This window comes from Narcine bancroftii, chromosome 2, assembly GCF_036971445.1.
Source record: "Narcine bancroftii isolate sNarBan1 chromosome 2, sNarBan1.hap1, whole genome shotgun sequence".
In the NCBI taxonomy this organism is placed as follows: Eukaryota; Metazoa; Chordata; class Chondrichthyes; order Torpediniformes; family Narcinidae; genus Narcine; species Narcine bancroftii.
Genome location: NC_091470.1, coordinates 203634527 through 203654283, shown reverse-complemented (window position 1 = coordinate 203654283; position 19757 = coordinate 203634527). Strand labels below are relative to the sequence as shown.

The 19757-nt window shown below is 52.6% G+C and overlaps 3 protein-coding genes across 5 annotated transcripts; 1 reads left to right on the top strand and 2 right to left on the bottom strand.

Annotated features, from left to right (window-relative positions):
• Positions 1-1490: 1490 nt before the first annotated feature.
• cyb5d1 (cytochrome b5 domain containing 1) lies at positions 1491-8262 on the bottom strand. The gene is made up of 4 exons (XM_069920134.1): positions 7911-8262; positions 6465-6541; positions 2836-3054; positions 1491-1817 (listed from the first exon to the last, which is right to left on the bottom strand). The coding sequence occupies exons 1-4, from the start codon at positions 8107-8109 to the stop codon at positions 1587-1589; spliced, it is 726 nt and encodes a 241-aa protein (XP_069776235.1). The 5' UTR covers positions 8110-8262; the 3' UTR covers positions 1491-1586.
• Positions 8146-11971, top strand: naa38 (N-alpha-acetyltransferase 38, NatC auxiliary subunit). Of its 3 annotated transcripts, none has more exons than XM_069920136.1 (4): positions 8173-8298; positions 10049-10232; positions 11036-11211; positions 11709-11971. In XM_069920136.1, exons 1-3 carry the CDS (start codon positions 8215-8217, stop codon positions 11146-11148), a joined length of 381 nt encoding a protein of 126 aa, XP_069776237.1. In that variant the 5' UTR covers positions 8173-8214; the 3' UTR covers positions 11149-11211; positions 11709-11971. The 3 variants fall into 3 exon arrangements, with proteins under 3 accessions (XP_069776238.1, XP_069776237.1, XP_069776236.1); XM_069920135.1 differs by having other exon boundaries at positions 8175-8298; positions 11661-11971; XM_069920137.1 differs by lacking the exon at positions 11709-11971 and having other exon boundaries at positions 8146-8298; positions 10049-10285; positions 11036-11187.
• Positions 11972-17533: 5562 nt separating this feature from the next.
• Positions 17534-19101, bottom strand: LOC138753067 (transmembrane protein 88-like). The gene is made up of 3 exons (XM_069915660.1): positions 18822-19101; positions 17929-17988; positions 17534-17843 (listed from the first exon to the last, which is right to left on the bottom strand). The coding sequence occupies exons 1-3, from the start codon at positions 19080-19082 to the stop codon at positions 17577-17579; spliced, it is 588 nt and encodes a 195-aa protein (XP_069771761.1). The 5' UTR covers positions 19083-19101; the 3' UTR covers positions 17534-17576.
• Between the last annotated feature and the right edge of the window lie 656 nt (positions 19102-19757).

Genomic DNA, 19757 nt, shown 5'->3' with positions numbered 1-19757 from the left:
ACCACCTGAAGAGAGGACAAATCCTGTTGGAGCAATCTGTCCTCTACTTCATGCTTTGACCTTTGCAGTGGTACAGTGGGTACTGATTCACCACTGCAGTAACCTTTGTTCCATTCCTATTGGTCTCCGTGCGTGTGAGTGTGGAGTTTAGACATTCTCCCTGTGGATCTCACCCATCCAGACACTCTGGTTCCCTCCAACATTCCCCCCCCCCCCCCCACCATGTGTGAGGTCGGATTTAATCAGTTACTGTGAATCCCCCTCCAGTGTGGGCGAGGGGGGAAAACCCAGGGTCAATGAGGAATAGGATTATTCTGTGGGCTGGCAAAGACCGATGGGCCAAATCAGCCTCCTCCAACTTGTGCAGGGCTGGGAGAGCGGGAAGGGCAGAGAGCAGATTCGCCTGTGTTAGGTTTACTGGTCCAGGTGGCCCAGCTCTCTCTCCTCCCTGCCCGCAGCACTGGGAGATGCGCCACATGCACAAAGGCTGTGGGTGCTGGAAACAGGACCGATAAAGGATTTCTGGGTGGTCAGGCAGTATTGGTGGATCAACGCATCCACAGTGTGGAGACTGAGAGGGAATGTACAAGAGGGAAAGAGACAGGGAGAGCCCAGGGATGAAGGAAAAACCAGCCAACATTTCACCTCTGATCTGAACCAACTGAAAGAGGTCTCCAGGAATATAAAGGGCATAGATAGGGCTGACAACTAGTGGCAAACACCAGAGGACATCTGTACAAGGTGAAGGGAGGAAGGTTTAGGGGAGACGTCAGAGGTACCCTTTGTGTTTTTTTTACACAGTGCCTGGAAAGCATTGCCTGGGGTGGTGGTAGAGGCTGGTACAATAGGGACATTTAAAAGACTTGGACAGTAATATAGATGTCAGAAAAATGGAGGGTTCTGGGTGTGAGGGAGGGAAGGGTTAAATTTAATTTAGTCATACAAGGTAATAGGGTCTTCTGGCCCACAAACCTGTACTGCCCAAATTAACCTACAACCCCCGTATGCTTTGGAAGGATGAGAGGAAACCCACGCAGACACGGTCAGAACGTACAAACTCCATACAGACAGCGCCAGATTCGAATCTTGGGTCGCTACACTGATTACGGAAGAACAGTGACTTTGCCAGAGGGCAGAGACTCTTTAGGGGTGTTGGAGAGGTTTTCTGATAAGACATGGAGGACGATAACAGGCCCTGTTCCAGCCTAATACCCCAATTGACCTACAAGCCCCATGCATTTTGAAGGGTGGGAGGAAACCGGAGCCCCTGAGGTAAACCCATGCAGACAAGGAGAGAGCATACAAACTCCTTACAGACAGTGCCAGATATGAACCCCATTCGCTGGCGCTGTTGGTTTATCTAGGTCAGCACAACATTGTAGGTCAAAGGGCCTGGACTATGCTGGAATGTTCTATTTCTCCCCATGGATGCTGCCTGATATGTAATGAGTAGACGGCGTGTGCTGCTCGATGCACTTTGAGTCACGTCGCCAGAAAGAAGATCACCTTTATTAAAGCATGCAAACATAGGGTATATTCAGCAGATTGAGGGGGGGGGGGCAGCCACCCGTGGCATGGGCAGTCTCCTACAGCTCAGTCAGGTTGTCGTTGAAGTAGAGCAGAATGGAGTGGCGCCAGTCCTGGGGCTCCATCTGCAGCTCATGGAGGTCCTCGTCCTCGTCTGTGATCCCATTCTCCTCCAGCGTCTTGTCCATGGCCAGCCTCACACCGCTGTGTTTCCATGTGTAGCTGGCCGCATGAGCATTGTATGCTAGGTACCGCTCCAGGATCTCGTTCAACGTCTCCTCGCTGCACACCTTGGTGGGGAGGGGAGACAACAACATGGGCAGCAAGTGAGGCAGGGGAGTGTGTAGACAGCATGACGGTACCATATGGCCTGTGTAGAGGTCCAGTGTTGCAGAACGGTTTTTAACATTAAATTTATGGGGTTGGTGATTACACAGATGCTACCTTTGACTGCGATAAGTATCTGCGATGTCCAAAGCATCGGGAGCTCTGATGGGTGGGTGGGAGGGCTGCTGGAGAATCTCTCTGTGTTCAGGGAATCAGGAGATTGGATGGTCAGGCAGTCAGGAAGCAATTCCATTTTCAGGGTGTCAGGAGCTTGGATGGGCAGGTGGGAGGGCAACTCCATGTTTAGGGAGTCAGGAGCTCGGATGGGTGGGCAACCGAGAAGTGACTCCACGTTCGGGCTGTCGGGAGCTCTAATGAGCAGGTGGCCAGGATTAGGTGACAAGTCCACGTTCAGGGTGTTGGTAGCTCAGATGTGCAGGCAGCTGAGGAATGACTCCACATTCGTGCAGCAGAGGATGTCAGATGGGCTGGCTGACAGCCAGGTCTGGGTGATAAGTCCACCTTTGGGGCATTGGGTGTTCGGATGGGCAGGCAGGGTAAGGAAGAAGGGGCAGGGGGAGCACAGGCCAACAGGCAAGAGGCCGCGGATAGGAGGACAGGAGAGAAAAGTAGAGAATTGAATGGGGGAGGGGTCAAGCCCTAAACGTCGGTTATATATTTTTGCCTCCTCCCATGAGCCCATGCCGTCCAAATTAACCTACAACCCCCCCAGTACATTTTGAAGGATAGAAGGAAAGAGGAGCAACCAGGGTAACCCAGACGGAGATGGGGAGAACATAAATATTCCTTACAGATAGCGCGGGATTTGTACCCCAGGTCACTGGGGTGTAATAGTTAAACGTGCTGGTGTACACTGCCTCTGGATCAGTCAGGACCCTGCAATCTGAGAAACAAGTCATGTTTCCTCTCACCACCACGCTCTCCCCCACCCCCATCAGATGCCCGACAGGCACTCTGTACCTCCAGCACTTGTTCTTGCGCAGTCAGAGTATTGATGATCCGAATATGCCGTGTTTTTACACTCAGATTTCCAACCTCGTACTTTTGATCTTTCCACCAGGGTGCGCCAAAGCCGTTGAACCAGTCGCTGTGGGGCATGGGAGGTGGAACATGGACAAAGCGGCCTCGAGGAGTGTGGTACTTCTGGCAGTTGGTCAGCTGATCGATTTCAACGCGGACCTGCAGCAGGTGAGGGTGGGTTCAGGAGATACAACAAGGAAGTGTGCTGATGCTCTTGATTGTAGTGTAATACAACGCCTCTACCTCCTCAGGAGTTTGCGGAGGTTTGGTATGACATCGGAAACCCTGGCAAATTTCGACAGAATGTGCTGACCGGCTGCATCACGGTATGGTGTGGGGGAAACACCAATACCCCTGAGCATAAATCCCTGCAAAAGGTCGTGGACACAGGCAAAACCCTCCCCACTATCGACTACATCTACGGGGAACACTGCCGTCAGAGAGCAACAGCAATCAAGGGTCCGCACCACCCAGCACACGCTCAGTTCTCGCTGCTGCCATCAGGAAAAAGGTCTCGGGGCCCCAAGACTTGCTACCCCCTCCACCATCAGAATCTTCAACAACAAACTCAATCAGAGACTCATTTAAGGACTGTATTGAGTATTTTCTGTCTTGCACAATTTGTTTGCACATTGCTTTGTTTACATCGCTCTCTTTTGTATACTCATCTTTTCTTGAGTGCAGTTTTTTTGCACTACCAACTAGTGGTAATTCTGCCTGGCCCACATGAAAAAGAATCTCAGGCTTGTATTGAAGCCATGTATGTCCTCTGACAATAAATCTGAAATCTGAACTTTAAATTAATTCCCAATTTCTATTTCTGAAAGGGAAAGGTGGCACAGCACTATTACAGTTCCAGCAACTGTGGTTTGAATCTGTAAAGAGTTTGTACGGTTTTCCTCATGTCTGCATGCATTTCCGCCGGGTACTCCAATTTCATCCCGTCCTCCAAACACATAGCATACAGGGGTTAGTAAATGAATTGGTCACCCAGGTGTATTTTTTTAAAAAACACAGCACAGTAACAGGCCCCTCCGTCCCACGAGTCTGTGCCTCTCAAATACCCTAATTAACTTACAAACCCCTCTAAGTTGTCTTTATATTTTTTTAAAATTGAATAAGAATGAAATTACACTTTGCAAGGAGTTTCAGAAGATTCGGTATGTCACCGAATTCTCTTGAAAACCTCTACAGGTGCACTGCAGAGATTTGTGGCTGGTTGCATCACTGTCTGCTTTTAGAGGTGTCAACGCACAGGACAAGAGAAAACTCCAGAGGGTTGTTAATTCGGCCTGCGACATCATGGACACCAGACTTCACTCCATCGAGGATATCTGCAAGAGGTGGTGTCTTAAGAAAGCAGCCCCAATCCTCAAGGCCATGCCCTCTTCATTCCACTGCCATGGGAAAAAGTTACATTAGCCTGAAGACAAGCACCCAGCAGCACAAGGACAACTTCTTCCCCATTGCCATCAGCTTCCTGAATAATCAATGAACCAAAGACACTGCCTTACTTTGACTTTTCGTGCACTATTTATTTTTGTAAGGTGGTTTAAATAAATGTTGGCAGTGTGATGCTGCCACAAAACAACAAATTTTGTGACTTGTTTGTGACAATAAATTCTGATTCTGAGAAAAGAATACCCATAGATAAGAGTTCCATGCAATTTGGAAAGATAGATCATTGCTTTCAAGGTATGGACAGGTAAATTACACAGGACAACAAGTCTTTTTCCCACAAAATAGTTTAAAAAAAATGGGGGATTATGGCAGACAACTTCAAGCTGAACAGAAAGATAATTTCTGATTTGCTCTATCATTTAGGAAGTTAAAGAAACATTACATTAACTTTTATTGAATTTAGCAAGTTTAATCGCATAATGATGCTGACACATTGCATTAGTTCAACTGACCTAAAAATGTTTTGCCACTGATTTTCGTTTGTACTCAGCATCTGATGCCTCTTGTGCCAGTGTCCAACAATGGTCAACCAGTCTTGATGGATTCCAGTTGATCTGACACCGCTTTTCCACGGTCGCAATGTCCCAATGAAACCTTTCACCGTGTCCGTCACTGACTGCACCAATATCAACAGGGAAGACATCAAAGTGCGAACTCAGAAAATGAATTTTCCAAGTCGTTCCAAGTGAGAACCAAGTGTGTGCTGGGTGGTGTGAATCCTTGATGATCGCTGCTGCTCTCCAATGGCAGAGTACCCTGTAGATCAGGGGTGTCAAACTCAAATTCACAGAGGGCCAAAATTAAAAACTTGGACTAAGTCGTGGGCCAAACTAAATATTTATTGAAAATTTTCAACAACATCTGCATGTTTTCTCTTCTTTCAACATATGTAATGTTAAACTTTTTCTTATTAAAATAAATGTTTAATAATAGTTTTGGTTAAACTCTTTCCAGAAGAAGCATTAACAAATGAGAAATAAAATATTCAATAATAATATTTCTCTATACCCTTTAAGCTCCTTTTAAATGTATTTTTTTTCACAAGCCAACAAGTCAAAAAAATAACAACTTGCTTCAATGAAAATCCAATCTTTCAACTATGAACAGTCCAAAGTTAACCAAAGAAAATATTAATCCAAGCTTAGCTTGCTACACTGTGATTTACTCTGATACACCTAGGTCTAAACCAGATACTTGGTATCTCTTCTTGGTATCTCATCAAACTCTGGGGTCAGAGTTTGCCTCCCACCTGTCTTGAAAGGTCCTGTCTTCTGTCTTTCGTTTGGCCATTTTTCGTAAGGGGTTTATTACATGTGAGTTCGGCGACAGGTCGCAGATGCTAATGAAAGTAAAGAGAGGAGGTGGGGGCGATTAGCGGGCTGACGCCAATGCATTTGCAAAGCATTCTGGGATTTGTAGTATTAGCTGTGCATGCGCTATACTGGTGCGGCGGCCAGCAGGCCAGCTCTAATACATATTTGATATGATCTTGCAGGACAAATATAATTATATCACAGGCCAAATTTGGCCCGTGGGCCTGAGTTTGACATGTGTGCTGTAGATGTTCTCGATGGTGGGGAGGGTTTCGCCTGTGATTTCTTGGGCTGTGCCATTTTTCTGCCCACTCTGAATCCTGTCCAAATCCTGTTGTGACCTACGGCAACCTTCAGCACCATCCACAACTCCTCCAACCTTTGTATCATCCACAAACTTACTGACCCATCCTTCCACCTCTTCATCTAGGTCATTTACATAAATCACAAAGAGTAGGGGTCCCAGAACAGATCCCTGTGGAACTCCAGGCAGAATACTTTCTGTCCACTGCTTCTCTCTGCTTTCTGTAGGCAAGTCAATTTTTTGATCCACACAGCCATGGTTCCATGGATTCCTTGCCTCATGACTTTCTGAACAAGACTCTCATGGGGGACCTTGTCAAATGCCTGACTGAATACATATACACCACATCTACCATCCTACCCTCATCAATTTCTAGAACTGTGCTGTGCTGAGCCAGCCTCTTTGACCCATCCTGTCAGTACTGACCACCAGACATCTACCAACCCCATCTGGCAGCGCCACAGCCTTCCGAGCTGACCACCCCAACTTACATCATGACTTTCCTTATCAAACCAGTGGCTGATGTCTTGTCCAGCTGCTTCAAGAATGGGTTTAAGCAAGACGTCACCTGATTTGAAGAACAAAGCAAAATCAGCATGGCTTCGTCAGGGGTAGGTCGTGTCTCACGAGCCTGATTGAATTTATATATTTATTTGTGTTTAGTCATACAGCACAGTAACAGGCCCTTCCGGCGCCACCCAGTTACACCCAATTGACCTATTACCTGGTCCATTTTGAACGGCGGGAGGAAACCGGAGCATTCGGAGGAAACACATGCAGACACAGGAAGTCCATACAAACTTCAATGTTTTAGGCTTGATACATCAAAGTATCTATCTGAATGCCCTACCTGCCTGTGTACGGCCCCATATCTCTCTAAACCCATCCTATACATGGATCCGTCCGAAAGTCCCACCTGCCTGTGTTTGACCCCATGGCCCTCTAAACCTGTCCTATCTATCGATCTGCCAAATGTTTCTTTCTTAAACACTGCAAAAGTCCCTACCTTGACTACCTCTTCCTGTTCCTCTGTGTAAAAAAAGTCAACACATTAGGGTCTTGTTAAATCTCTCCCATCACCGCCCCCTCCTCACCTTAAACCTGTGACCTCTGGTTTCGATTCCCCGACCCTGGGCAAAGAACTCTCTGCATTCACCCGATCTATTCCTCTCATGATTTTTAAAAAATTTAGACATACAGCACGGTAACAGGCCATTTTGGCACATGAGCACGTGCCGCCCCATTACCCCAATTGACCCGCAACCCCCAGTACATTTTGGAGGGTGGGAGGAAATTGGAGCCCCCGGGGAAACCCACAGGGAGAACATACAAACTCCTTACAGACAGCGCGGGATTCGAACCTGGGATGCTGGTGCTGTAACAGTGTTGTGCTAACTGTGCCGCCCAGGTTGAAGTGGAAGAGAGTGATGTGTGGAAATGAAGAGGTAAAAGAGCTGGGGAGGGGCTGAGTGGGGGTGTTATGATAAACATAATATTTTAAAGGAGATGGAGTCTTTCCAGCATTCAATTTTGCTACAGTTCTTGCTGCCAACTTTACAGGATGGCCAGAAAATGAGAATTCATCCTGGTTTTTGGTTAGCTTGTTAATATTACTTGAAATTTGCTTTAGTCTGCTGTAAGGCACACAAAATTTCGCCATCAGCAGAAAGTGCCGGACACTTGTCATGTGGATTGTGGATGGTCACGTGACATCTCCATCTGGAACTTCGTGGGGGTGTGGAGGGTCACGTGATCTCCACCTGGTGGAAACGAGGGTTGTGGAGATCCCGCGGCGCTCCCTCATTTCGACCCCCTCCTTCTGGGCCCCCTCGTTCCCACACCCCCGTAGAGCTCCCCTGTTCCCATCCTTCCTTTCCCACGGCGCTCCCTCGCTCCCATCCCCTTCCTGCGGCGCTCCCTCCCTCAGCCGAGAATACCTTGGTACTCGCGGGCCAGAGCCGTGAGGTTATACACCTTGCCAAGGAAGGAGACCCACAAATCGGCCATCGTGTTGTGCCCCGCCACTTCGCCGGGAGTGTAGTAGCGGGAGTGCAGCATGGCGCCGGCGTCCGTGGTCGTCATGGCCACACCGGGATTTCCGGTTCGCCGGACTACAACCCCCCCAGAACGCACCATGAGCCCCAGCTGCCATGATCGTGCAATTAACCAGCTGTTCTCGCGATGCTGGGCCCCTGGGTGTGGGGGAGCTGTTCTCGCGATGTTTGACAGGGCCGCTGTAAGATGGCGGCGATGCCGGGTATGGAAGTTGTGTCCGTACTCGGGGAAAATGGGCAACTGAGCGAGGAGCAGCGCAACGGGCCGGCGGTATGTGTACCGGGCCCTGCCCAGCTCCCTTGGGTGGGCGGGAGGGGGGAGAGGGCGGCGGGAGGGGGGAGAGGGCGGCGGGAGGGGGGAGAGGGCGGCGGGAGGGGGGAGAGGGCGGCGGGAGGGGGGAGAGGGCGGCGGGAGGGGGGAGTGGTGTGAGATTAGGAGGAAGTGGGGTGGGGGAGGGAGGACAGGAGGAGTGGTGTGAGATTAAGAGGGAGGGAAGATAGCGGTAGGGGAAGGTCAGGTGGGGTGGGTTAGGGAGGGAGGACAGGGGTAGGGGAAGGACAGGTGGGGTGGGATAGGGAGGGAGGACAGGGGTAGGGGAAGGACAGGTGGGGTGGGATAGGGAGGGAAGACAGGAAGGGGAAGGACTTGGGGTGGGATAGGGAGGGAGGACAGTAGGGGAAGGACAGGGGGTGTCCTGGGATAGGGAGGGAGGGAGGAAGGATGGAAAGTGTCCTGGGATAGGGAGGGAGGAAAGGGGTAGGGGAATGACAGGGGGAGTGGGGTGGGATAGGGAGGGAGGACAGGAGTAGGAGAAGGACGGGGGAGTGGGTTGGGGTAGGGGGAGGGAGGACAGAGGGAGTGGTGTGAGATTAGGAGGGAGGGAAGATAGGGGTGGGGGGAGGACAGGTGGTGTGCGAGATGAGTAGGGGGAGGGAGGGTGGGGAGTGGTGTGAGATTAGGTGGGAGGGAAGATAGGGGAAGGACAGGAGGAATGGGGTGGGAGGGAGGACGGGTAGGGGAAGGATTGAGAGTGGGGTGGGATAGGGAGGGAGGGAGGGAGGACGGGTAGGGGAAGGACAGGGGGAGAGGGGTGGGATAGGGTAGGAGGGAGGGTAGGGGAAAGATGGGAGTGGAGTGGGATAGGAAGGGAGGGAGGAGGGGGTAGGAAAATAGGGGGAGTGGGGTAAGATAGGGAGGGAGGGAGGACAGGACTGGGAGTAGGGTGGGGAGGGAGGTCAGGGGTAGGGGAAGGACAGGGGAGTGGGGTGGGATAGGGGAAGGACAGGAACAGGGGAAGTGTCATGGGATAGGGAGGGAGGTCAGGGGTAGGGGAAGGACGGGTAGTGGGGTGGGATAAGGAGGGGGGGATGGGGGAGTTGGGTGGGATAGGGAGATAGGGTATGGGAAGGACAGGGGGGGTGGGATAGGGAGGGAGGGAGGACTGGGGTAAAGGAAGGACAGGGGAGTGGGGTGAGATAGGGAGGGAGGGAGGACCGGGGTTGGGGGTAAAGGACAAGGGGGAGGGACGTGGGGAGAGGAGAGAGACAGGGAGGATGGGGAAGGACAAAGGGGAGAGGGGAAGGATGGGGGAGGTAATTGGTGTCCCAGCCCCATAGGGTGGGACTCTGAGCCCAAAGTCTCAATTCATTCACTACTCCCTTTGGGCAGAAGATTCTAGATTCCTTTTATTGTCATGCAACCAGTGTGTATAAAAAAAAAAAAAAGTACACCCAACTGCAGACAAAGCCTCACCATTAGTGCTGCCCTGCGCCCCTTACGAGAGAAAGAGAAACAAAAGAGAGTTTCCTTCAGAGTTATTGAGTGTCCATGGATTTCCTTCCAGCCCGAGCTCCAGATCCGAACCGCTGACATGATCAGCAAACCTTCAGCACTCAATGCCCTTCGGGAGCCCTTCTTGCCCTCAGCACCCTCTCACATCCTGTCCCAGTGTCTCTGTGCGCCCGCCTGTTCAACAGCCATCCATCCCTCATTCCTCCCTCCCCCTCTGTGTGTTCTACAGGGCCATGGCATGCAGGTGAGAGATGGGCTGTACTCCCACGCTAGGTGCATGTTGGAAAGCCTGCTGAACAGGAGCATGCGGATCCGGATGACAGACGGCCGGACCCTGGTCGGCCTCTTCCTCTGCACTGACCGCGACTGCAATGTCATCTTGGGCTCTGCTCAGGAGTACCTAAAGCCGACCGGTAGGGGGGCCGGGGCCGGCTTCACGTTGAGGGTGCCTGGGAATGTCCATCCGGTAATACAGCTTCCGTGTCCGGGCACGGGGATCCATCTGAAAATCCATAGGGCTTGTAGGGGAATGGGATGAGGGGGATTTGATCCTGGCGAGGGTGTATGAAAGTGTGTGAGCAAGAGTGCCTGTCTGGGTCTTTGTGTGCGCCCATGGGGGCATGTGTGTGTGCATGTAGTGTTTTGAGTGTGTGTGCAAGCTTGTGTCTCTGTGTCTAATGTGCGTCTCTGAGCATCTGTTTGTCTAAGTGTGAACAAGTGTGTGCTTGACCCCATGGATCACACCGCCCTCCCCCCCGATTCCTCTCACACCCCATCATGTGCGGGGTGAGTTGTCTTGTCTTGTGAACTCCCTGGTGTGTTTATCGGGGGGGAGGGGAGAAACCGGATCCATGGATTGGTGCGTAGGAGAAGACCCCGGTCACTGGGAGCAACCTGCCCCCTGACGTGCTCTGGACATGACGTCCCCTCGGATTGTTCAGCCCAGTCCTTCCCATCCCACCTCCTCCCTTTGCCCCCACCCCCCTCCGTGGGATCATGAAGTGCCGGTGGGAATGGGGTGGGGTATGCTGATGGTCTGACATCCCATCTCTGCCACAGGGTCCCCCGTCCTAGCCGAGCTGTGGGATCATGCTGAGGGGATCGGGGGGGGGGGGGCGGATGGGAACTGATGTCCCATTTCTGCCATGGGATTGTGCTGTGCCAGGTAGGGAATGAGGGGGAGCAGATGGGATCTGATGTCCTGCCTCTGCTGCAGGGTCCCCAGTCCCGGCCGAGCCCCGGGTGCTGGGCCTCGCCATGATCCCCGGCCACCATATCGTGTCCATCGAGGCGGAGGCTGACGGTGTCGCCAACCCTCCCTACACCTGAGGGCCACCCGGCCTTGAGGGAACCTGGCCCAGAGGGGGAACCGGATCCTCACCCTCTGCTCCGGTATGGCTCTTGTCATCTCCCTGGGGGGTGGGGGGGGGAGAGGGTTGGTAGACAGGGGTACAAGATGGTGGTTGGGGAATTGGGGGGGGTGAGAGGGAGAGGGAAGGTGCATAGACAGAGATAGAGGTGGGGGAGGGAAGCACTCAGAATATACAAATCCACTGTGGAAGAGTGTGGGCTGGTCACTGGAGAGAGGAGCAAGGTTTGTGCTGGGCACATAGTGGATTATATGCAGAATATGGAGAGGGGAGGGAGAGGTAGAAGTGGAGGGAAATGGTGGTGGGAGTGATAGAGAGAATGGAGGGGATGAGAGAGGGTACATAGAGAGATGGAGAGAGAGGGGTTAGTTTGAAAGAGGGAATGAGAGTGTAAGTGAGACTGGAGAAGAGGAGGGGAGGGAGAGAGGGAGGGGAAAGGCCTTTGCCCTAAAACCTTCTCCTCTTCCACAGATGAAACCTAACCTCCAGATCGTTTTGAAATATATTTTTGCCTCACAGGCCTGGAATTTTGCTTCATTTTCCTCGTAAAACTGTGGGAAACCCAAACAGCTCCCTCCTCCCGCTGCGGGGAGGAGGGGCTTGAGGTTGGGGTATCACCCGCTTCTCTGCGTGGCAAGACAGGACAAATCACCTTTTCCCAGAATTATCCTTCTGGTTCAAGGACCATCCATTGAAATGGTTTCCTTTTGCCCACCTGTTAAAATAAAAGGTACAATGAAACGTTGTGTACAGAGGACAGAATAAACTCAACCCTGGTGGTACCTGTTAGAGTTGCCAGTTTATCGCCCACAAGCCCATGCCGCACAAATACACCCGTGGAACCCATTAATCTATTGCCCTGTATGTCTCTGAGACGTGGGAGGGATTGATCAGACTGCAGTTGAAGTTTTGGGGGCAGTTCTGGGACCCATATCTCAGGAAGGATGTGTTGGGACTGGAGAGGGTTCAGAGCAAGTTCACAAGAATGATCTCCAGAGTGAAAGGGTTATTGGGTGAAAAGTTTGAAGGCTCTAGGACTGCACTTGCTGGAGTTTAGAAAAATTTAGACATACAGCACAGTAAAAGGCCCATGAGTCTGTGTAGCCCTCTTTACACCCCATTAATCTACAGCCCCCGGTATGTTTTCGAACAATGGAAGGAAACGAGCCCCCGGAGGAAACCCACGCAGACACGGTGGTAATGTACAAACGCCTTGCAGACAGCACCGCATTTGAACCCGGGGTGCTGGTGCTGTAACAGTGTTACACTAGCCATGACGTGTTTGGTGTTGCAGTGACCTGCCTTTTGCCAGATCTGTGATTCACGTCCACCTGCACCAGACCTCAAACAGGAAGGCGACTATCCTGGAAACAAGCTTTGCGGCCGAACCTGCCCTCACCGACCAACTATCTCAGCCACACTGGTCCCACCTACCCATGTCCTCTAAAACCCATCCTATCCATGGATCTGTCCCAATGTCCCACCCATCTGCCCACGTTCCCCAAAACACGTCCCATCCATGGCTCTGTCCGATTGTTCTACCCACACGAGTCCCACCCATGTCTGTCTAAACCAGTGATTTTCAAACTTTTTCTTTCCACTCACATCCCACTTTAATCCCTAGGCCATCGGGGCTCTGAGATTAGTGAGGGATTGCTTTAGGTGGGATGTGAGTGGGAAGGGAAGGTCGAGAATCACTGCTCGAGACCCAATTGTTACTGAAATAATTTGCTTGAGAAAAATTGTCATTGGTCAATTTCCTTTGGAGTTCTGAAACCATACACATAACGAGTCAATGAGGGACGATTATAACAGTGGTCTTCAAACTTTTTCTTTCCACCCAGATCCCACCTTAAGCAATCCCTTACTAATCTCAGAGCACTGATGGCACAGGGAATAATTAAAGAGGGATGTGAGAGGAAAGAGAAAGATTGAGAACCACTGGTCTAAACCCATCCTATGCATGGGTTGATACGAATATTTCACCCACACTGGTCCCACCACCCATGTCTCTCTAAACCCCTCCTATCCATGGATCCATCCGATTGTCCAACCCACACTAGTCTCAGCTGCCCATATCCCTCTATACCTGCTGTTAGGTGATGCATTACCATGAGCATTGCCCGGCCACCTGAACAATAGGAGAAAGTTAAGCAAAAGAAAGTCCCTTCATTGTCACTGAGTGCCTGTGGATTTGCCTCCAGAGTTTCTGCGGGCACGCAGACTCCTGTTCGATTAATTGGCAACCCAAGTTCCAGATCCAAACCTCCAACATGATCAGGAAGCCTTCAGCTCCCGAGGACCTTTGGGACCCCTTGTCCTCAGCACCCCCTTGAATCCTGGTTCTGGTTTCTGGTTCCCATGAGCCAGTCTGCAGCAGCCCGCAGCCTGTGTGGATCCACCGACCACAAGTCACCCGCAGCCTGTGTGGGTCCCCCGGACACAAATCACCCGCAGCCTGTGTGGATCCTCCAACCGCTGAGCCCTTCGCTGGTCCGCCTCCGTGGTCACCGTCCTGTAGGATTGTCTCCTTGGCTTCTCCTCAACGTGGAGGGGGGGGGAGGGGGTGGTTCTCCCCATTGCTAGTGCCCTGCACCTGTCTGCTACTCCCCAGAATCTGCAACCCCTTGATTTCGCTGCTGAGCACAGGCGCTGCCATCTTGGGACCATGACCCGAGGTCGTGGGATTTTACTTACAAACACCCCTCTCCTTTAACAAGCAGTTTAAATCCCAAACAGAGCCGCTGGCATTCAATCCGGGTGACTGAACCCTTTCGAGCAGCTCTCTGTCTCTGCTCCCTGCTTTCCCAGGTCCGCACCAGCAGCAGCCCTACCATTAATGTACCATTTAAAGGTACATTAATGACTAATCTTGCCTCTTTCCCGCAAGTTTTATAAATCTCTGTAAATGCCCCCCATCAGGTTTCTGTGTACTTTATCGATTTTTGTACTGCGGATTACGAAAAATCACTTTAAATTTTTCCCATCACGCACCATCTTTAAGATATTTTTGTGATTTCCTGTCATATTTTAAGTCTACCAAACTATGAACTGCAAAGTTATTGAAAATTCATTTTCTGCTTTTGCACTGACATACAACATGGTAACAGGGCCTTGCGGCCCACGAGCCCATGCCGTCCAATCACACCCAATTAACCTACAACCCCCCCCCCGGTATGTTTTGAACCATAGGAGCCCCACCCGGGGAAACCCCACGCAGACACTGGGAGAACGTACAAACTCCTCACAGGCAGTGCCGGATTCGAACCCCGGTTGTGATCGCTGGTGTCATTACACTGTTGCTCCGACCATGCCGCTTGTTGGACTTCCCCGCTGATCTTGGTGCAGTCAGTGATGAACATGGTGAGAGGTTTCACTGGGACTTTGCCTCCATGGAAAAGTGGTATCAGGGTGACTGGAATCCATCAAAGTTTGGCCAACTATTGTTGGTTTCTGACACGAGGGGCTGAGCACATATGAAAATCAGCGACAAAACATTTTTAGGTCAGTCGAACAAACTCAATGTGTCAGCATTATTATGCGATTAAACATGCCAAATTTAATAAAAGTTAGTGTAATTTTTCTCCAACTGATAAGCCCAAACTGAAATTATCTTTGTGTTCAGCTTTAAGTTGTCTATAGTAATCCCCAATTTTTTTTTTAGGAATTTTGAAAAAAATTTGTTGTTCAGTGGAATTTAAGCCAGTCAGTTCTAGTCACATTCCTGAGAATCTTTCCCAGTTCTGTGGTATCTCTCTGATAGCTGGGTTCACCCAAGTCTGGGACAGTGGTAACATGATACCTCTGACCCTATGCTCTGTGCACCAGCCCATGAATTGCACAGAATTTTGGGGAAAATGCTGTATCTACAATTTCTCTTCCCTGGGGCTGAACCTTCACAATCCTCACAATAAAATCATTCTTTTTTTGGGGGGGAATTAATTTCTCCTCTGAAACTGAGCTTATAATCTCACACACTCCCAGGGTCAGACCCAAAGTGAAACTCCCTCTGCACTGTCCCGTCATACACTCCTGGGGTCAGACCCAGAGTGAAGCTCCCTCCGCATCATCCCGTCACATACTCCTGGGGTCAGGGCCAGAGTGAAGCTCCCTCCGCACTGTCCCATTATGCATTCCCAGGACATGGTTAAATTTTAATTAATCATACAGCACGGTAACGGGCGTTACGGACCATTTATGCCCCATTAACCTGTGGATTTTTGAAGGATGAGAGGAAACCGGAGCCCCCGGGGAAAACCCATGCAGACACGGGGAGAACGTACACACTCTGTACTTACAGACACACTGTTCCGCTCCAAGACATTGTGAAGAAGGTCGCAATCAAAATAAATTTAACACATTTAAATTTTAAAAAATGGTGGAGCTTCTGTAATTGCTGGTACGGACCTGGGAATACCAGGGAGCGGAGACGAGGACCCAGTCCTACTACTGATAGCTCCATACAGGTTTCAAACAGCCTGTTCAAGGAACCGGTGATGTTTTATTTAAAATCCTGCAACTGCGGGATCTGCAACCAAGATGGCCACACCCATGATCAGCAGTGGCCCCTAAGGGAAGCAGCGGACCAGCGCATGGCACCAGAAAACACAGTGACCATCTCCCCTGTTTGAGAAGGAGACAACCCACAGGACGGTGACCACAGCGGCAGACCAGCGAAGGGGGGAGGCCTACGGCTGAAGGCCACGCAGGCGGTGAGCCATTTGGTGATTCGAGGCGAGGAACCCATGTGGGCTGCAGATGACCGTGGTCAAGGGACCCACACACACGTGGACTGCTCAAGACTGGCTGAGGGGGGTACCAGGTATTGGAACCGGGGGGAGGGGGGCGAGAGGGTGCTGGGGATGCTGAAGGCTTCCCAGTAGTGCCAGAGGTTCGGATCTGGAGCTGAGGCGGCCGATGGACCCTGTTGGAGCGCTGGAGGTGAATCCACGGACACTTAGTAACTCTGAAGGGACTCTCTTGCTTCTCTTTCTCCTCTTAGGGGCGCTGGACAAGGCTCGTGCCAACTCTGTCTGCATTAGGATAAGTTTGTGTGATATTACATCTATTACAAGAATCTTGAATCCAATATCCATGCACAATGACCCCCTAACCCGAGCTGCCCATCTCCAGGGAAAGGATTCTCTCTATTATCATTTTAAACCAGTTCTATTTGACCATCGGCAAGTGTCCTTCCCAGAATGCAGTGTGAGAGGAAATGGCGTCTTCCCAGCCATGAAAAGGAGCTCTCTGCTGCAGCACAGAAGGTCCGTCACACGTGATGTTCCACTTTTAAGCGGTTTATTTCGTCTGTGTGTGTATCGACGAAAGGGCCTTGGGTGCGGAGACGGTTGGATGCGGCCTCGATATCGCGAGGGAAGACCCGACCGGGTGGGATGGGGGCAGCATGGATGGGGGGGGAGCACGTGATGGGTCCAGGCAGATATAAAGGGCTGGGGGGGTGGGGGTGGGGGTGGAAACGACTTCATATTGTCTGACCCTGGGAACATTCAATGGGATGATGCGGAGGGAGCTTCCAATGGACAGGTCCATATCCATGCTGCGGGCTCCTAGTGGTGGGGTGGTCTGGCCAGGCCAACCCCAACAGTGGAGAGATCGTCATCCTTTGTTGGGGGGGGGGGGGGAGGAGGGTCAGACATCTGCTCGAGGACCTTCGGCCCACAATGTCTGTTCTGACCACATGCCCCAAATTAAGTCCCTGCTCCTGACCCATGTCCCAAGACCTGCTGGTAAAATGGAAAAATCTGCAGACACTGCGATTAAATAAAAACATGATGCTGGAGAAACTCAGCAGGTCAAACAGTGTCCTTTATGTAGCCAAGATAAAGATACTGAACCAACCAGCCCTTCAAGGTGTCAGCAGTCGGCTGAACAAAATGGGGTGGGAGGAGCGCAGTCCCACAGGAAGGTGGATAAGGGAGGGAGCAGCAAGTGGGAAGAGGGCAAGGCTCTAAATGGAGGGGGAAGGAGACAAGGCTCTGAATGGAGGGGGAAGGAGACAAGGCTCTGAATGGAGGGGGAAGGAGACAAGGCTCTGAATGGAGGGGGGAAGGGGTGGAGAGCTGGAAGGAAGGAGATGGGGAAGGGATGGACCGGGAGACACCAGAGAAGTCACTGTTAATGCCGTCCGGCTGGAGAGGGTCAGGACGGAGATTCAAGAGTTGCTTTTCCAATTTACAGGTGGTCTTGTTGACTAAGGACGGAGGCACCAATGCTCGGAACCCATACAGACGTGGAGTGGGAGGGGATGTGGATATGACCCCCTTTCGCTTCCCAACCACAGAAACGGAGGGGACATCTCACCACCTCAGAAGCACTGGCACCTAGGATAAACCCACCTCTCCAGCCCCACGCCCCAGCTGCCGGCTACACCCAGATCTTGCCAGCAGTCTCTCTCGGCTGCAGGTAGCATACCCCCGTACTCTGGTAGTGGCTGGCCGGGAGGTTCCGGTAGACAGCCTTGCTGTAGGGGACGAAGCAGAGGCTGAGATGGAGGTGGCGGGCAAGGTGGCAGTAGGCCGCCAGGGCCAGGACCGCCAGCGGCGCCGCCAGGACTGAGCCCACCGCCACCAGTGCTGCCGAGCTGCCATCGCCCAGCGTCTCCTTACACCGGCCAGCTGACAAGTCCAGGATCTGTGGGGAGAGGTTGGGGGGTGGTCAGGGAAGCAGTGAGCAGGACAATGATGGCAGAGTTACTGCAAATGTACGGAAGAGTTACGCTAAATGTTACAGCAAAGGTACAAAAGAATTCAGGCGGAAGTATGGCGGAGTTCGGGCACTGTTACGGCAGACAAATGTCAAGGTTATGACAGAGTTACAGATGAGGGACAAGGGAGGGGTGGAGGACAGGATGGAGGGAAGGTGTGAGGGAGGGGGAGGAAGGAAGGGAGGGAATGTGAGTGGGAAGGATGTGAGAGGGGAGGAAGAAAGAGAGGGGAGTGGGAAGGCTGGAAGGGGGAAGGGATGGAGGGAAGGTGTGAGGGGAAGGGAGGGAGGGAGTGTGTGTATTTGATGGGAGAGCGAAGAGGGATGGAGGGAAGGTGTGAGACAGGGAGGGAGGGTGTGAGTGGGAAGGATGGGAGGAGGGAAGGTGTGAGAGGGGGAAGAAGGGAGGGGTGAGAGAAGGATGGGAGGAGGGGAGGGATGGAGGGAAGGTGTGAGAGAGGGGGAAGGAAGGGAGGGTGTGAGTAGGGAGGAGGGTAGGGATGGAGGGAAGGTGTGAGAGGGGAAGGAAGGGAGGGTGAGGGAGGAGGGATAGAGGGGTGTAGGAGGGGGAAGGGGTGTGAGTGGGAGGGATAGAGGGAAAGTGAGAGGGGGAGGAAGGAAGGGAGGGGTGTGAGTGGGAAGGATGGGAGAGGGGAGAGATGGAGGGGGTCTGAGAGAGAGGGATGGATGGAGGGGGGAAGGGGCTCACTTGCGAGTGACAGGCCAGCCGGAAGCCCACCATAATGCAGGGGGGCAGGAGGATGGAGGGAAGATGTAAGAGAGGGGGAGGAAGGGAGAGTGATGGAGGGAGTGTGATTGGGAAGGATGGGAGAAAGGTGAGAGGGAAGGGATGAAGGGGGAGAGGTCTGATAGGGAGAGATGGATGGAGGGGGGAAAGGGGCTCACCTGTGAGTGACAGGCCAGCCCGAAGCCCACCATGATGCCGGTGGGCAGGAGGATGGGGGTGAGGGTAGCGCCGAGCAGCAGCAGGTTGAAGGCGGCCACCGGCAGTTTCTGGGCTGACACCAGCACCGGACACGCCCAGCAGTCCAAGGGCGAGCGCAGCTCCGGCCCGTCCCCCCCGCTCCGGCCCGAGGGGGTGTAGGGGGGCGGCCAAAGCCCACCCGCGGCGGCCGGACCTCTCGGTGGAGCAGCTCCGTCCGACATGCGGCCGGCAGCTGGGGGGGCAGCGAGCGGAGGTGGTGGTGGGGCAGGGGGGGCACCTCCTCTTCCCGGGGCAGCAGGGGAAGTGGCGGGGGGAGGGATGTGGCAGATAACCCCCATGGCAGAGGGGCCGGAGGGAGGGACCAGAAGGAGGGGAAGGGAGGAGGGAGGGGTTGCGGCAGTCCTGGAATTCAGATAACAACCCCCTCCCCTCATCCTGGCAGAGGAGCCGGGAGGAGGGGAGGGATGTTGGAAGGGATGTTGGAAGGGAGGGGAGATTGGAGAGGACAGGGGAGGGGGGACTTACACACACAAATTGAAAGAGTTAGAGAGATATCAGTACAGTCAGGGGCAGTGGGATCAGTATGGGGGCTGGTACAGGGCTGTGGGGAGAGAGTGGGATCAGTGGGATCAGTGTGGGGGCTGGTACAGGGCTGTGGGGGCTGGTACAGGGCTGTGGGGAGAGAGCGGGGCAGTGGGATCAGTGTGGGGGTTGGTACAGGGCTGTGGGGAGAGAGCGGGGCAGTGGGATCAGTGTGTGGGTTGGTACAGGGCTGTGGGGAGAGAGCGGGGCAGTGGGATCAGTGTGGTGGCTGGTACAGGGCTGTGGGGAGAGAGTGGGGCAGTGGGATCAGTGTGGGGGTTGGTACAGGGCTGTGGGGAGAGAGCGGGGCAGTG

Excerpts from the sequence above, each read along its gene's own strand:
- LOC138753067 (XM_069915660.1), bottom strand. The coding sequence starts at position 19,082 with ATGTCGGACGGAGCTGCTCCACCGAGAGGTCCGGCCGCCGCGGGTGGG. Across the intron at positions 17,989-18,821 it reads GGCTGGCCTGTCACTCACAG|TGCCCGAACTCCGCCATACT; the intron begins GTGAGCCCCTTT and ends CTGCCGTAACAG. Across the intron at positions 17,844-17,928 it reads CCTTTGCTGTAACATTTAGC|ATCCTGGACTTGTCAGCTGG; the intron begins GTAACTCTTCCG and ends CTCTCCCCACAG.
- naa38 (XM_069920136.1), top strand. The coding sequence starts at position 8,215 with ATGGCGGCGATGCCGGGTATGGAAGTTGTGTCCGTACTCGGGGAAAAT. Across the intron at positions 8,299-10,048 it reads AGCAGCGCAACGGGCCGGCG|GGCCATGGCATGCAGGTGAG; the intron begins GTATGTGTACCG and ends TGTGTTCTACAG. Across the intron at positions 10,233-11,035 it reads GGAGTACCTAAAGCCGACCG|GGTCCCCAGTCCCGGCCGAG; the intron begins GTAGGGGGGCCG and ends CCTCTGCTGCAG.
- cyb5d1 (XM_069920134.1), bottom strand. The coding sequence starts at position 8,109 with ATGGTGCGTTCTGGGGGGGTTGTAGTCCGGCGAACCGGAAATCCCGGT. Across the intron at positions 6,542-7,910 it reads TCTGGCCCGCGAGTACCAAG|GTGACGTCTTGCTTAAACCC; the intron begins GTATTCTCGGCT and ends TCTTCAAATCAG. Across the intron at positions 3,055-6,464 it reads TTGATAAGGAAAGTCATGAT|GTCCGCGTTGAAATCGATCA; the intron begins GTAAGTTGGGGT and ends CACCTGCTGCAG.